The following is a 17,705-nucleotide window of genomic DNA, read 5'->3' as shown; positions in this document are numbered from 1 at the left end:
GTCATTTACAAATAAATAAACACATGAATAAATAGAACGCATTGAAGCAGCTAGCATATATAGTCTGCATAGATGTTCTGATCTCTGTCAGGTGGAAACATTATTTCCATATCATTCTCTACATTCTCTCAAAGAATTCATAAATAGAGAGAGAGGAAATATCAGTTTGAACTTTGATTCAGCATATAATATAACTTCTTACTAATGATTTTATATTTGAATGTCAATTACCTCATAATTCCGTTAAAAACAGGCAGAATTAATAATTACCCTTAATTTGTTTTAATGAAATCTATTTGTCTGGTGAAAAATAGAGTGCTACAAATTTATTTATTTATTATTTTTAAATAACGTTACATACGTACGTACGTATATGTGTATATCTTAGTCATGTTTAAAAATTTAGGTGTCGTTTAGATAGTGAGTTGAGATGAAAGTTAAAAATTGAATAAAATATTATTAGAATATTATTTTTTAATATTATTATTATTTTGATATTTAAAAAAATTAAATTATTTATTATATTTTGAATAAAAATAAATTGAATACAATGAGTACAAATAGGCTTTTCTTATCCCGGGCTTGATCATAGTCATCGATTAAGCCAGCCGAAAGATATGGATAGATCTTCCAAAATGGTTCTTGGGTGGCTGAAACAGCGCAAAGGAAGGATTCACGGAGTATCTTGTAGAGGCAATCGAATCAGCTTCGGTAAATTTGCTCTTCAGGCGCTTGAACCGGCGCTGATCTCATCCAGACAAATAGAAGCAGGGCGGCGAGCAATTACCCGAAATTTGCAGCGGAGCGGACAAATATGGACTCGAGTGTTTGCAGACAAGCCGGTAACAGCAAGACCCGAGGAAACGCGCATGGGTAGAGGGAAAGGAGCCACCAAATATTGGGCAGCCGTGGTCAAACCGGGGAGAATAGTTTATGAAATCGGCGGAGCAGCAGAAAATATAGCCAGAAAGGCAATTTCAGTGGCTGCATCGAAAATGCCCGTACGAACTAAATTCATCACCGGCTCTAGTGAGTTTTCCTTCAAAATACCATATTTATGTTTGTGAAACTTGTCGCGTTATTTCACTTGTTTTGCGTGTGAAAATGGGATCGAGACTGCATGTTTCATGATTTGATTTGTTGGCAGGTACGCCATCAAAGGGAGAAAATTAATGAGTTTGCCCTTATCAAGAAGGATAATGGCGATTGCAGAGATCATCCTTCTAAATGCTGGGTAGTGAGTATGCTGAATCAGCTTTGTTTTTGTGCCCAAAAGCTTCACGATGAGAATACTTTTGAATATTATGGATTTGAATCGATCTCTAGTTTCATGGAGCATTCTACTATTTGTGGAAGTAGTCTTGCTATGCAATGCATGGGTGGAATAAATTTTTTTAGCATGAATATCACATATTCTTAAATTAGTTTGATTTACATTTTATCTTGGTCGGTTCAACACATCATAATTGCAAACAATTTTTTGAAGTCACATTCCTCGGTAAAAAGTCAGCGATTTAACCAATTTTATTTAGGAAAATTTTCGAGAGTGCGGTGCACGAGACTGAGATTTATTCTGCAGGAGTGTGTCCAAATGACCCTGCCTTGGAGAAGTTCCCGAAGTCTTTCTGAGGGCCTTTTGGCATATAAAAAGAACAAAAAAAAAAGTGATGAATCCGTGAATTTATGTTTAATGGTGCCGATGAAATTTATTTTTCTTCAGTTTTTGTTAACTTCTTCTCATATATTGGATTGGGTATACTTTGAATGCATGAATATCACATAATCTTAAATTAGTTTGATTTACATTTTATCTTGGTCGGTTCAACACATCATGAGTGCAAACAATTATTTGGGGTCACATTCTTTAGTGAAAAGTTAGCGATTTAGCCAGTTTCGTGTAGGAAAATTTTTGAGAGTGCGGTGCACGGGACTGAGGTTTACTCTACAGGGTATATCCGAAAGGCCCTGTCTTGGAGAAGTTCCCGAAGTCTTTCTAAGGACTTTTTGGCATATAAAAAGAACAAAAATAAAAAATGATGAATCCGTGAATTTCTGTTTAATGGAGCTGGTGAAATTTATTTTTCTTCAGTTTTTGTAACTTCTTCTCATATATTGGATTGGATTGGATTGGATTGGGTATACTCTGAAGATTTGTGAACTTGTATCGATTGCACAATTAAACAGTGTCATGAAACAGAGAATGCATGAAACCCAGTAGAAAAACACAACACTCATTAATAAGAAAACGCAAATCACAAGAGCTACAAGGAGGAAGAAAACCAAACCGTGATATGCACTCAACTAATGCAGGCATGCCAACTTCCATCAACTCACACAGAGAACTGATGAGAGGGGGAGGAGAGAGAGATTCAACTTAAAAGCAATCAACAAAGCCACTCATCATCCTCTTTCGAATTTCAATCATATGAACGTCCAAAACCAAAAATCAATCACCAAACACAGGATGACTAACCTCTATAAAGTGTAATAAACAATGTAATAAAGTGTCCAATTAATGCAGCATATATAAATAATCGGTAAAAGAACGGTAAGCAGTTTCGTGATGTTTAGATGACATTATATTTTGTGCCATAATTATTATCTTATTCAACGGTAGGAAACTACTAATAGTAATTTTCGGTGAGGAACCAAACAAATCTTTATATTACATACTATCCACGTGACATAATTTAATTTGTAAGATTTAAATTTTAAAATTTATCTTTCAAATCAAATTATGTCACGTGAATGGTGTGTGGTGTAAAATGCTTTCAAATAAAAATATTTATGCTAAATATTGTTGGTTGCAGTGGAACCATTGTTTTTAATCCCGTACTGTACCGGCTAGGTATAGGTATCATATATATTTCGTACTGGTTCAAATACCGGTCTATACCGGCTGATATTTCGGCCTGTAATTTTATTTTTTTTTCATTTTTTCAAATTACACACTTATTTTTTTATCTTAATTCAGACTAAGTTATTTATAATTTATATATAATTTATTTATATATAGACTATTATTTTAAAATATAATTTATATATATAATTTATTTATATATAGATTATCTCGAAACGGTAGTATTAATATCGAAATATTTCATTTTAATATATTGACCGATACAACATCTGATATGGTATTCAAAACATTGAGTGGAACCACGTTCAGACTGATTACAAACGTATTTCTTGGCATTTAAATTCAAACGGATGACAACATTTCATTGCCCCCACGTTCATGAATTCTTGTGCATGGTTTTTCCACTGACCAATTCTCTGAAAGGACAAAAACCAACCCTCATGTTGACTGGGTCTGCTGCTTCTCATAGACGACTGAGTTTTTACTTCTCTACTGTAGCATTGTTAACTGCTGAATAAGTTTTTTTGGAAACACCATAACTATGATAGAGCTCATTTCATTTTATTTCCTCTTAATATTTTTTAAAAAAGTTATATTTTCGAGTCCAACACATCCACTAAATTATTTATGAAATATAATTTGATTTAAAAGATAAATTTTAAAATTTAAATCATACAAATCAAATCTTACTATTGAAATAATCTGAATGATGTGCTTCTACAATAATAGAATAATTTTATTTTTTATTCACAAATTCTGTGATGTATTAAAAGAATTGTATATTGTATATAATATATATCATAAGTTCTAATTACCTAAAATACAGGTTGATCGAATAGGTTTAAACCTTAAGATATATGCATGTTTTCCCAGGATATTCCTAATAGACCAATCATTTATCAAATAAAAAAAAAAAAACTTGTTTTACAAAAATATAAATAACTACTTTACAAATTGACTCTTTATTGTAGACTAAAATCTAGCTTTCTTTTGGTAATTGTCTCGTAAACATAACACTTATCTTAAATACCAGCGATAATAGACGTGCAAAGCACGTTTGTCACATCTATCAAATTGAAAAAAATATATATATATAATTTTAAATATTAAAATAATTTAATGTATAAAAATAAAATTATTATTTATTTATATTCATCATTTATTATAAAATTTAAATTATATTAAAATTTTAAATTAATTAGATAATTTTTTTTCTTAAAAATGTACAATAAAATTTCATCATTTATTTAATAATAAAAAATTAATATTTTAATTATCTATTTTATGTTAGTTTAAATCAATATTTAAATTTCTATCGTTAGATTAAATCTGAAATTAAAGATGAAGAGTTATAATTTAAAACCTATAAATCAATATTTTTTTCTACTTTTTCTTACTAAACTCTCTCTAATTCCTCACGCACGATTGTGGTATTACGTCGCACATTAGCATTCACACATATGAACCCAAAAAGAAACAGAAAAACAAAACAAACGTGAAAAAAAAAACCTCTTTATTGTTCATTACTGTTGATGAACAATCATGAACAATATAGAGATATACGAAAAAAAAACCACACAGCCTCTTTACTGTTCATTACTGTTGATGAACAGTAATAAGATAGCATCTTTTAAGATATAGGCAGATATATATAAATTGAAGTTAATTTTAAGTATATGATAGAATATTTATATTTTAATTATCTATTTTGTGTTAGTTTATATCAATATTTAAACTTCTACTGTTAGATTAAATCTGAAGATTAAATATGAATGGTTGAAATTTAAAATTCAAAAACTAATATTTTTCCTTACTTTTCCTTTCTCCCTCTCTCTCATTCCCCACGCACGATTGTAGTATTACGTCGCACATTGACATTCACACGGACAAACCATTAAAAAAAACAGAAAAACTAAACAAATATGCTAGGAAAAAAAATTAAAAATAAAAATTTTTTTACTGTTAATTACTGTTGATAAATAAATTCAGTTCAAGTAAATTATCAAAAGAAATTCCTAGTGGGTAGGAGAGGGAGTGGGGTGGTTGGAAGGAGAGAGAGAGAGATGCTTATGACTAGGAAGCATTACACCTACCGACTGAAACATTTGACCTCATGTCATAAACACGCTACTCATCCTCCTACCTTGGTTTCAGCAAAGCCGCTGGATTCTCTTAAAACCATTGGTCACCAACCCTCCTATGTATCCCCCCTTTACTTCTCATCCATATATAGCCATTTCCCTCTCCTTCCAACTCCCACATCAAAAACTCTCTCTCTCTCTCTCTCTCTCTCTCTCTCACACACACACACACACAAAGAGAGTATGGCTCATCTCCTTGCAAAATCCTTCTTTTACATGACCCTTATCACAGTAACACTTATTTCAATAACCAAGTTTACATTTTCCCACCTCTCTATATCTTTGTCTCCATTTCTGTTAGTCATCCTCCCTTTAGTTCCAATCATTCTCTACTACAACTCAATCTCCAACGCCTCCACCACCCTTCCTCCAGGCCCTCTCTCTATCCCTATCTTCGGAAACTGGCTCCAAGTTGGCAATGACCTCAACCACCGTCTCCTGGCTACCATGGCTCAAACCTATGGCCACATATTCCTACTCAAACTAGGTGCCAAGAATTTAGTCGTGGTGTCCAATCCTGAGCTTTCCAACCAAGTCCTCCACACACAGGGCGTCGAATTCGGGTCCCGACCACGCAATGTTGTCTTCGACATCTTCACCGGCAACGGACAAGATATGGTGTTCACAATATATGGCGATCATTGGCGCAAGATGCGCCGCATCATGACACTTCCATTTTTCACCAACAAAGTTGTGCACCAGTATAGTGATATGTGGGAGGAAGAGATGGACCTAGTGGTGGATGACTTAAAGAAAGATGAAGGAGTTAGAACAAAGGGAATAGTTATCAGAAAACGCTTGCAGTTGATGTTGTATAATGTCATGTACCGGATGATGTTTGATGCAAAGTTTGAGTCACAAGAGGACCCTTTGTTCATTGAGGCAACACGATTCAACTCTGAAAGGAGTCGGTTGGCTCAGAGTTTTGAGTATAATTATGGAGATTTCATTCCTTTGCTTAGACCATTTTTAAGGGGGTACTTGAACAAGTGCAAAGACTTGCAGAGTAGAAGGCTGGCATTTTTTAACAACTATTTTGTCGAGAAAAGAAGGTAAAATCATATCATTTTGTTCCCTCATTTCAAGTTTTATTCTAAAAGCTGTTGATTTTCAATATTAAAAATTTTCATTGCTTTTGTGTGTTGATAGGAAAATTATGGCTGCCAATGGAGAGAAGCATAAAATAAGTTGTGCCATTGATCACATAATAGATGCTCAGATGAAAGGAGAAATTAGTGAAGAAAATGTTCTGTACATAGTGGAGAACATCAATGTTGCAGCAATAGAGACAACATTGTGGTCTATGGAGTGGGCCATAGCTGAGTTGGTAAACAATCCGACTGTCCAACGCAAGATCCGTGATGAAATCTCAGCCGTCCTTAAGGGTCGTGCAGTCACAGAATCTAACCTGCATGAGCTACCTTATCTTCAAGCCACGGTAAAAGAGACACTAAGGTTGCACACCCCAATTCCTTTGTTGGTACCCCATATGAATCTTGAAGAAGCAAAGCTAGGAGGTTATACCATTCCTAAAGAGTCTAAGGTAGTGGTCAATGCCTGGTGGCTAGCAAACAACCCTGCATGGTGGAAAAACCCCGAAGAATTCCGGCCGGAGAGATTCTTGGAAGAAGAATGTGCCACAGATGCCGTGGCCGGTGGAAAAGTCGATTTTCGATACTTACCATTTGGCATGGGAAGGAGGAGTTGCCCGGGGATCATACTAGCACTACCAATCCTAGGCCTTATCATTGCCAAATTAGCATGTAATTTTGAGATGAGGGCTCCGCTCGGAATGGAAAAGATTGATACAAGTGAAAAAGGAGGGCAATTCAGCTTGCACATTGCAAACTATTCCACTGTCATCTTCCATCCTACAACGGCATGATTTGGTCGAACAGTCGTTGATGAGAATGAAGAATCAAATGGGGGGTAGTTCTATTTCCACTGGTGTTTTGATTGTTTACATTCTATTATTATTGTTTAATTTCAGTTCTCGGTCAGTTCAAACAAAGGCAATTCTCTAGACAAGAATAGGATAAGGGTTAATCACACACACACACATACATTGTACTCTTGAGTGTATTCATCTCCATTTGTGAGAAATAAGCACACACCATTGATTTGATGAAATAAAAGACCAAATAGTCTTCTTACTCATTTTCAAGAACTTAACGCGAGGCTACGAAAAGATGCTACCCATATACCCAAACACCATTAATGAAGTCTGACATGAAAGACCTATGTTTCTTTGAAATGCGAAGTAACTTTGAGAATTGAAATAAAGCAGCAATGGATTTTTACCCAAACACCATCCTCAGCAACTGCATTTTTACCTGCTGAAGTCATGTGTGCTGACACCAGAACCGACTCATTCGTTCCGTTCTAAGCATGCTGATGCCACGGATAGCTACTGAAACGGGTGAGCGTGAAAGGGTTGAGAGGGTTCCATTAATAGATTTATCCTTGATTGAAGTGTACCCCTTTGGAACTGCAACCTCATGCACGCATGTGCGCATCAAATTGCTTAGAGTTTGGACAGATGCTTGCTTGGGGGTTCTAGTGACCTCTGATTCTTCCGGTTCTTTTTTGTCGATTCATGACAAATTGCTGATTTTGGGCTTCAGTGACCTCTGAATCCTCAGGTTCTCGTTGCCGTTTTGGGACAAATCCATGATTTATGGGTTTCAGTGACCTTATATTTTTCAATTTTAAGTTCTTTTCCTTTCCAGTGTTGGAGATTCTTCCATTGCTAAAACTAGAAAATTCTAGATCTGTTACAGATGTCAATAAAATGCAACAAAAAGACGAAAGAAAAATGTAAATCTACAAGAAGAACAATAAAAATAATTACTTTACAAGATTTCATGAAAGACTTTTTTGTGCACATTGTAGGCCACCATTTTAAGAAATGTTAGGTCTACAAAGAAATCTACCAATCTATACATTTGAAACTAGGCCCTGCAATTTCATCCTTTTAGCTTTCTATAGGGCACCGAGACGTGGGAGAACTTCAAACATTTTAAGTTGGAAGGCAAAACAGTTGAGTATTGATCCCATTACAGCATCATCATATTGAAGAGCTTGGGCACATTCCAAATTGGGTTGTTCACTAGCCTGCAAATAAAACTTCGTGGGATCTAACTCGTACCAATAATAGCCATCCATTCAAGTATGGTGAGAAGCTTCTCTCTTCTTCTTTGACACATTTTCCGTCTATTTCTCACCTCCGAGACCACTTCAAGCAACGGCCATAATTCAAGGAAAATGCCACTCTTAACTACTCAAGGATCATTTCTCAATGGGCATATACCTAGAAAACACAGTTGTGGCATATATTATTTAACATTCCATATGGGAAACTGTGGAGTATAAGTTCCTGACCCGGAAGATGAATGGTTAGCATTTGGGAGGAATACATTAAGCAACTCCGCCATCAGAGCTGCTGCAGGCTTGATTCAGAAGGACACCACTTCCGATATCTACATCCAAGCTCATTTGCTGGACTTCTTGAGGGGACAGGATCTTGATGCAGTGGACACAATTAACAAACTCCCTGAAATACACCAAAACGTCAAAAAAAAAAAAGTAAGACAAACTAACTGAAATTTGGGCCTACAGTTTCCTTGGATCAATGACCCCGAACACTTTTCCAATTATTTAAAACTAGACCACCAAATTAGTAGCAAATATATGCCAAGATCATTTCCACAGGCAGCAGAAACAAACAATTCACAAAAAGTTGTTTTCAGCCTCAGAGGAAAGGAGAGTTGTCCGAACCAGAAGTAAATCAATCAGAAACTAGGGAAACAACACTAGAGAAAAAGCTAGGAAAAAACCAGTATAACTTCTGTGATTTATTAAGGAAGGATCTATGGTCATCGTGAATAAGCATGTAAAAAGCAACACAAAATACATTGAGGCAAGAAGCTGATTGGCTTATAATCTAAAACTAAAATGTAAGATATCCACCAGACATCTCGCCCAAAAGACATGATAAAACCAATTTTGAACTGAAGACCTCACCGCCTTCTTTGTAACAGGAAAACTTGTGTGTCTGTGCACGCCCGCACACATACATGCACATGAAAAATGTAATCCTAAAAGCAGAAAAGGAATGAAGGACATACTCCCAAGGGTCATCTCCCAACAAGAGAACATCATTCTCATGATCTACATAGACAAATTTCCAGCCAATTCTCTGCCTATCCTCCAACTGCCCCTCTATGCCAAACATTCGAGCCAGACCTTGTTTAAGCTCACCATAACCTGAATAACTGGTGATATCAATTGATCTCCCGACAGCTCCACGTTTGTACACCTTCAAAATAGCATTAACCAATTCAAAATCCTAGAGACGTATGAAAAATGACGGATAGAACTAATGCCAGTTGCTGGAAGGTCTTTTTAAAGCAAAAAACCTTGGTATAAGTCCGCATTCGCTGGAACTGTGGTGGTGGAGCCCAAGGACCTCTGTTCAAGAGGCTGCAATCATTTATTGTTGAATCAATTGAGTTAAATGTCATATGTGGAACTCCAAAAGACTGGGAAACCATGGAGGATGAAAGTTCCTGCTGATCATCTTTTGAGTTTTCACAGTTTGTAAGCATGCCTGCCAAGGAGCGATTGTTGTGGAAATCCTTCCCTAACCCATCCATGCCCTTTGATAAGAAAGGATCAGGATTCAAAGGCATCCCTATTTGGCCATCAATGTTGGTCCCATAAGAAACATTACTCCTGAGATCTGCCTGAACTTCCCCATCCTGGCTGGTGTCTCTGAGCAAAAATGACTGTGGATTGAAAGACACCGAATTATTCTGCAGTAAATGGACATCATTTTGAGAAAGGCAAACTGAAGTTGTCGAAGATGATGTATCCAAGTAATCTGTCTGGGCAACAGAACCATTTAGGAATGTTTGTGGAGCAAAAGATCCATGACTGTGACTCTTAGAGATGTGCAATGAAGGCTTAACTATGGGTTTCTGCTGAAAACCTTTAACCAAGTTAGCATCAGATGACATGGTTTCCAGTGCACTTGGAATAATGACTGTGGCAGCAGCCACGTTCTCCCCCATTTCTGTGCTTTGCTGGAACCTGCCATTCATCACTGGTTGAACCACATTTGAGCATTTGTTCGTGGAAGGTGAAGTAGAACAAGATGGAACATCATCAATTAATACAGTCTGCCCTGCTCCAGAAACTCCAGTTACTGTACTGCTAGCAGCTGCAGATAACTGACTTGATGATGGGGGGAGTCCCCCATACGCAGATAATTCAGGCAGAACACCAGATTGCTGTTGTTGAAGTTTTGGCTGCTGGGGTGGAAGAGAGAACCGAATATTTGTGTTGCTGTTATTCTTTGTTGTCTGATGTGGAATAGTGTTAGACTGAGGGAGCGAATTTGTGGGTGCTTGAGGGAGCTCCAGCATTTGGTTGGGTGTCTTAGACCTAGAGAAGCTTTGGGACAAATCAAACAGCTGCCTCTGTGGATCTTGAAGTTGCATTAATTGAGCTGGCTGTTGCAGAGTTGACTGCTGTGCTAGAATAGATTGTTGCTGCTGTTGAAGCCTCTGTAAAAGTTGAATCTGAATCTGATTATCAGATATTTGTAACTGTTGGTTTACATGATCAGGCAGCTGAGGTTGAATAAGGTTTTGCTTTTGGTTATGACCCATACTTTGTTGTTGGTGCTGCTGCTGCTGCTGGTTCTGGGAAACATTTCTACAAGACTGATGGTTTTGAATAGATGGCTGCTGCTGAAGGTTATTGCTAGTTTGAGCATTGGACTGAGGCTGCAGAATCTGGGCCTGAACTTGGCTTGATGGAAGAGTTTGACTAATGACATTTGACCTCATTTGGTGAGTAATATCACCCAACTGCTGCTGTGGTTGAATAATGGATCCTAATGGGTTCAATGTGGAAGGTAGCTTTGGGAGTTGATCAAGCTGTTGTGTTTGCTGAGGTAGCCTCTGAGATTTGAACTGCAAGTTGTTTGGCAGATTTATTTGTGATCCTGACAAGCCTAACTGATGGGAAAGATCTGCTCCTGTAAAGCTTTGCAGAATAGGAGTAGACATGGAATGAACATAATTTGGCTGGATCGAGTTAGCAAGGGAAGGGTTTTGTTGCATGTTCATCCACTGGACTAAACTTAGTCCTGAGAGAGCCTGGGAATCCTTCATGCAGATATCATCACCAAGCCAAGGCATTGTCCGCCTTAATAAGTTGTCTAATTCAGATTCATCATCTGCAATAATTCCAAGGTAAGTCAAGTGTCTTCTCGCTAAATTGAGATGCAGGTATCTTTTACTTCTCTTTTTATTTAGCTTGATTAATTAAAAGAAGATATAAAACAAAGTTAGAAAAAGAATAAGGAGACCAAGAAAGAGAATCCCATGAATCCCCAAACCGAGATCATTCAAGGTATTAATCTTCTTTTCTTTTTTTTTTTTTGATAAGTAGGTGTTCATCTTTTTTTTTATATATTATTGAATCAGCTGGTGCTTTCAATTACTAGATGCAATTAATTGCATCTTAGCAAATTCTGAGGAGTAACCTGAGCAACAAACAACCTAGGTGCAACTCAAGCAAGAACCATTTCCTGAATTTATGAACAAAATTCTTTTTTTTTTTTATGATGGGGAAACACCCCACGGGCCACAGCAGAGAACTTAAGACTCACCCATGGAACCTATTTATGAACAAAATGAGATGGCAAAATCATAGATAATAAAATTTAAACAACAAAAATTCTGCCGGGATTAAGGCCACCGCAGCAAATTTTGTACCTGCCATTCCTGGTTGCCTTGGACGCTTTGATCTGAAGTATGGAGGGGGACAGATAAAAAATGGAGCAGTTACAGGTTCAATTTCCCAGATTGAGACCCGGTTATGCCTTTCCCCAGCAGTTGACTCATCCCAACCAACCTGTTAAGGAATTGGGTGTGAGTACACGGTAATCCAAATTATTGATAGTGAAATTATGACAATTAAAACAGCAAAGACATCTCCAGAATTTCCACCTGCAAATTACGCCACTGTGAGTTCTTCCATCTAAGAGGGTCAAGATCAGCAATACCCATGATTGTACCCATATACCTGCAGAAGAAATGTACTTTTTTCCTCAGAACGAAATCTTTCAAATTCATTATTTTTTTTTTTTTTTTATAAGCATTAAATATTCTAAAACAACATTCATGTAATCCCAAGATGCCATCGGCTTCTAATTTCTCAAGAATTTTTTTTTTTTTTTTTTTAGGTAATTTCTCAAGAAACTACATCAACTATTCAAGAATCATGGCTAGAGCTAAATATGATAAATGGAACCTAAAGATCCAAGTGCTAAACTTATATCTTTTGTAATTCAAAATAAACAGAAGGTGATCTTGTCTTCATACATCTAGGTCCCAATGGCATTCCACAGTCAGAACTATGGGGACAATTTTCCCAAGTGCTCATGCCATTCTATGGTGAACATTAAGAGCACGAATAAAGATTGAAAAACAACTACCTTCTTGTTCCTGATTCTTCTGTTTCAAACATCATCCGAAAGCGCATGCCAAGTGATATTTGGTTGCTATATACAGCCTTGTAGTACTTGGCTAAAGGGACAACAAACTCTGATGGACTTGCCCTGCATATGGTAGAAAGAATACTTCAGTTTTGTTTGATTCATAAGGATGGAGAAATTAATTCATTTGACATACAGCCAAGTTGATGCACTCAAAATATAATCAAGAAAATGTAAGAAACACTTATCAAGGAGAATATTAGAATATGGAAAATGAAAGATCTTGACCTGGGATTATAAAACACAGTGAAGGGGCTATTATTTGCAGCCGCATGGGCAGCAGCTGCTAGAATCCCTATATGCATACTATCACTTGACAATACCGATGATGAAAGATTGGTGGGTTGCTTGTTAGCCCGCCTAATGCCCAAAAGAAGCTGCTGCTTTTCGTCCCTGCTAATAAGCATTAAATATTATATATTTAACTGAAGGGTATTTGTTTGCTCTGAAAATTTTTGATCAAAATAAGATATTGGACCCTGCACATTTGTGTCAAATTTCAAACTAATACAAACTATCAGGTTTTTTCAATTTAGTCTAAAAGATTTTAAAAATGTCTAAATGTTAATCTAACCCTCCCTTATGGTCACTATAAAAAAAGAAATTGCATATAAGAAATACATTATATGTATCTGTCTCCTCTAATGCTTACATGTAAAAATAAAAAATTAAACCTTAATACAAGAAAAATATAACTTCAAAACCACAAAAACCCTAAAAAAATTAAAAAGAATGAGAGATTCAGGGCAAATTTCTTAACCTTTTAGAAGCAATGTTTCGGAAAGTGCAAGATGGGTGTGGCATGATTTAGGCAAATCTTGTGGGAAAATGCAAGATGCCACATGCCTTGATTGAAAAAATCTTGTGGGAATTTTTCTTTTTTTTTTTGGTTGGTTGGGGGGGAGCGGTTGAACCCGTTGTCAAAGGTTTCTATTGGAGTATTTGGGTTCTTTGTGTTGTCATGACCAGGGTATCAAACAGCAGAACAAAATATTGACTTGTGGAGAACAAGGATAAGGCACTGACCACAGGGTTTGAAATTAGAGATTGGGAAGGGAGGGTGGCTCAGTAAGCCAGGATGTTTCGACGGGAAGGAGGTTTCGGTCATACTTGAAAGAGGGATGCTTTTCTAGAAACTATAAAAGATAACACTCAGGATGAGAAATGAAGAACAAATATAAGCTTTTAGAAATAGCAAGAGATTATCAGTCATTAGTAGCGACCAAAAGAAGTGAGTTCTCCAGTGGACTTTTCTCAGTTTCAGTTTTTGGAGAAAATTTGCATATCCAGTTTCTCTGCTTTTTCTAATTTTATGTTTTTTTTTTTTTTTTTGCTTTTTGTTTTTTTTTTAATTTTATGTTTTTATCTTTATTTTTTTTATCTTATCTTAAGATTTTAAAAAAATACATTAGACAGGTGGCGCACATGGTCTATCAGGTGATGTGTGTTTGAATTGTCATGTGCTAATCTGGCCTGTTTTACGGTTGACAAATGGAGGTTTGACCAAGGAACTAATTTGATCATTCCACAAATCACAGAGTAAAAAGTTCGATTAAAAACTGCAATGATCAATTTGACTTTAAAGCAAATCACAAAAACTAATTTTATATTTAACCCAAATAAAAAAAAAATAGATACAAATGAATTAATATATAGGAAAAGTAGAGCCAAGTATAAAATATTAAGGATCCCTAAACCCTGTATTTGCTAGAAGATACGTCTTAACTCATGTAAATTATAAGGATATGTACAAAAAAGTTTCTAAAATCAGCTGTTATTGTTATCATAGTGACAACAAGGACAATAGAGGTAAAACTTGAGATGCTTCTAAATCTTCCATAGCCAGACAGATTGAAATAATTGAAAGTTTATGGCTTAGGGAGGAAACAATATGTTTCCCAAAAAAAATTTATGAATCGAAACAGCATGCAGATATATGAAGTATCAAGGAGTCTGCCAATATAGTTATAACAAACTCATTATGATAATAGTCAATACAATGAAAAAGTTCAAATAGTCTCAATCTGTGACATTACCTGATGAATAAAACTGAGTCGCCAGCCAAAAGCCTCTTTCCACTAATGAATAGGCTCCACCCAGTCGTAAGCAAGTGGCGTTTTGGTTTTCCTGGGACAAAGCAAAGCAAGAATTGGGTGCAGATGTTTAGAAAGGAATGGTAGAAAATGTGATAATTATATATAAATATAATGTGCTGCTGCATTAATGTGAGGAATTTTTGAGTGGAACTTCCCAAAGTTTGAATTTGTGAACTTCAAATTTTAATTTGCTTTATTTGGATTAGCATGGAAGTTACTTCAAGAATCATGTGAAAATTTGAATTTGGGAGTTTTAGGCATCCAAATCCAAAGTTTGGGTTTAACTTTCAGATGGGAGCATACCACGGTAGATATGGCGGAAAGTCCATAAATTATCATGCAAATCCCTGGCCACAAGTTCTTGAGCAGGTGGTTGCATGGAGAAATCCTATACAGAAGCAAGTACGAGATGAAAATTTGAAATGAATACAGCAAAAACCTTCAGAATAAAGGGAAACTGCTTACAAGTAGAGGGAAAATTTTCTCTGCTGCACGGCGTGGCACAGAGAAACCTCCATGGGTGCTTGTATCACTTGCTGTCAATGTTTTACAGAAAAAATCTGGTTGGGGTTTATTTGTCTTTAGTGTAAGATCCGATCTCAATAACGCATCTTGGTCAAACTGCAGAAGATTTAGATTGAGTTTCTAATTTGGAACATGCTAAGTTCACTTTCAGAAGGTCCTAGAGATTGGGGAGTGTCTTCTTTTATTTTGTAACTTAGAAAACAAACCACAAAACAAAAGCTACCATTGACTTAATCGCATCTACAGAATTTTATTAATGGATAAAGATGCTACTCATTTTGGTGTGAAGTCCTTACAGAAGGAACTGGTTGGAGTGTCATCTGAGCATATACTTCATCTGTTTCAGGATCCGCCTAATAATTCAACCATGAAAGAATTGACAAACTTAGTAATGAAATCAATCTGTTTGGAAGTTAAAAGCTAGTTAACGTCAGCCATACATGCAGGGTGACATTATGAAGGAGGCATAGTAGCTTTGAAGGAAGATTTGGGTAGTTCGGGATTTGTGCATCCACATCCTTCTTCATAGAAGCTGCAACCTGAAACCAGGATTGTAACCCTGAAGTCAGGACACAAACTCATTTCAAAAGGAGAAGAGACCTTCAATAAAATACAGAATCTTTTCAAGGTACAATTATATAAGAAACTGCATACTTGGAGTTACAACAATAATTTTCAGGCCCAAGAAATACTTATACTTCAGATTTAGTTAACCTCTTTTACTTATCTTTTTTCTGCAATTCAACCTTTTTTACTTATGAAATAAGATTAGGTAAACCTGAAGTGCAAACCTTCAAGTTTATTGAACCTTATACGGTTCACACGAGAAATGATAATTGCAATCGTGAGTGTGCAAAATCCTTACAATCACTTTAAAAAAAATGAATAAATACGGGACTCACATGAAAAAATTAATTAATTTTTTAATAGTGGATCTCACTCTTTTTCAAATTGACAGCACGGCGCTTGAGCACTCCACGACTGTATTTAGCATTACTCTAAAATGACAGTAAACACAATGCTCATCCCTACACCACAAGCAACATAATCTTGGTGCTTAAATTTTAAAATCAAAGCCTTGCATAATTACGAAACAAAACGTTATCATCTCACCCTAAATGTAAAAGGATATTTACCTACCAAAACCCTTCAGAGAAATCCCAAAAGACTTTGTTCTTTTTTCCCTTTCGCATAAAGTTTCTTCATAGATTTTTCACCAAACCACTTCTTTATGTAGACACGAAGAACAGCAGACATAAGAAAGGGTAACTTCTAGAAAAGTAAAGGCCAAAAGATTCCTAAAAATATGGTAGTATGGTACGCATACCCCCTAAAAAGGGAAAAAGAGAAGAAAACAAGAAAAGGAACAATTACGATTTTGGGTATAAAGGGAAGACGAGAATAAACCCAAAACAAACAAGGAAAAAATTGGAGAATAGAGCCTAATACAGATGGACAAGAAAAAGGAGTGAGAGTGAACATTAAGCAGAGGCACCAACACGGCACACAATAGCAGAGCACACACCTGTTCACTGTGGCCTTGTGGGAAGTAGACCACGTGTGTCCCAGCCGGCGGCAGGTTCACCAGCGGCCCGGCGCAGGCTTGCCATAGTTCATGGTTTATGCTCTTCTTCTCTACTCCTGCACCACGTTTCACCCTCCCATTCGTCAGAGAAAACTCCATCATATCATTGTTCTTCTATACTAATAATAACCCGTTTGTTTCCTCAGAAAACAGGGTAGGAAAATTTGGATTCTTGCAAAACAGAGCAGAAGCAGTAAAAGAGATTCGGAATCTTCTCAAGCTTAATTTTCTCGGGGACTATCGAAAATAGGAAATCCGTAAAAAACCAGCACAAATACAACCGAAGAAGAGCATAAAGACAAAAGTCAATAAATCCATATTTTATGATCCACCGATTCGTCCGATCCCCTCTCACTATCGGACAGAGACAAACAGAGATGAGAGAACATGTCAACATAAACCGAGACGGATAACTTCTACCTTCGCAAAGATTGGACGCTGACGTGGCAAAGCCAGCTCCGGCATTCGCCGGCGTCTTCATTGTCTTCTCCGGCGAGTTCACAGAAGTCAAACTCCGTGGTGAAGTCAAACTCTTGGTAGCTCACCTTATCGGTTAAGCTCCGATCAACATAAAAAGTCCAAAACAAAGCTCAGAAGCAGAGTATAATTTTGACTTTCTCAGCTAAGAAGCTCAGATCAGCTCAGTGAAAGACCAGAAGGTGACTTTTTGAGGGAAAAAGGGGAAGGAAAAAATTCCGACGACGCCACCGGAAAGTTGAGAAGGTTGGCTAGCCGGCCGAAAAGGTAAGCAATGAGGAAGGGGAAAAAAAAAGAGTTGGGTTTTGTTTGCTGAGTGTCCAGACTCCAGAGACACCAGACCAAGTGTCGAAGCTTTGCCCCTATCTTCCCCTACAGCACCCAGACATTTTCATCTCTCTCTTCCTCACCTCTTCCCAATGCTCTCTCTCTAAAAAAAAAAAACCTTTCTGTG

At 36.6% G+C, this 17,705-nt stretch overlaps 3 protein-coding genes across 4 annotated transcripts; 2 read left to right on the top strand and 1 right to left on the bottom strand.

The window, feature by feature from the left end:
• The first annotated feature begins 583 nt into the window (after positions 1 to 583).
• LOC108993034 (50S ribosomal protein L16, chloroplastic-like) lies at positions 584 to 1,404 on the top strand. The gene is made up of 2 exons (XM_018967796.2): positions 584 to 1,029; positions 1,148 to 1,404. Exons 1-2 carry the CDS (start codon positions 618 to 620, stop codon positions 1,171 to 1,173), a joined length of 438 nt encoding a protein of 145 aa, XP_018823341.1. The 5' UTR covers positions 584 to 617; the 3' UTR covers positions 1,174 to 1,404.
• Positions 1,405 to 5,121: 3,717 nt separating this feature from the next.
• LOC108993196 (cytochrome P450 CYP73A100-like) lies at positions 5,122 to 7,163 on the top strand. The gene is made up of 2 exons (XM_018968018.2): positions 5,122 to 6,053; positions 6,151 to 7,163. The coding sequence occupies exons 1-2, from the start codon at positions 5,185 to 5,187 to the stop codon at positions 6,884 to 6,886; spliced, it is 1,605 nt and encodes a 534-aa protein (XP_018823563.1). The 5' UTR covers positions 5,122 to 5,184; the 3' UTR covers positions 6,887 to 7,163.
• Positions 7,164 to 7,808: 645 nt separating this feature from the next.
• LOC108993195 (auxin response factor 19-like) lies at positions 7,809 to 17,705 on the bottom strand. Of its 2 annotated transcripts, XM_018968016.2 has the most exons (15): positions 17,195 to 17,705; positions 16,715 to 16,830; positions 15,630 to 15,728; positions 15,486 to 15,542; positions 15,130 to 15,285; positions 14,968 to 15,052; positions 14,605 to 14,695; positions 12,797 to 12,961; positions 12,509 to 12,631; positions 12,021 to 12,096; positions 11,787 to 11,925; positions 9,420 to 11,245; positions 9,129 to 9,319; positions 8,418 to 8,554; positions 7,809 to 8,311 (listed from the first exon to the last, which is right to left on the bottom strand). In XM_018968016.2, exons 1-14 carry the CDS (start codon positions 17,253 to 17,255, stop codon positions 8,419 to 8,421), a joined length of 3,321 nt encoding a protein of 1,106 aa, XP_018823561.1. In that variant the 5' UTR covers positions 17,256 to 17,705; the 3' UTR covers positions 7,809 to 8,311; position 8,418. The 2 variants fall into 2 exon arrangements, with proteins under 2 accessions (XP_018823561.1, XP_018823560.1); XM_018968015.2 differs by having other exon boundaries at positions 7,809 to 8,554.

This window comes from Juglans regia, chromosome 15, assembly GCF_001411555.2.
Source record: "Juglans regia cultivar Chandler chromosome 15, Walnut 2.0, whole genome shotgun sequence".
Lineage (NCBI taxonomy): Eukaryota > Viridiplantae > Streptophyta > Magnoliopsida > Fagales > Juglandaceae > Juglans > Juglans regia.
Note: the sequence above shows the minus strand (reverse complement) of the source record. Positions and strands in the feature narration are given on the sequence as shown.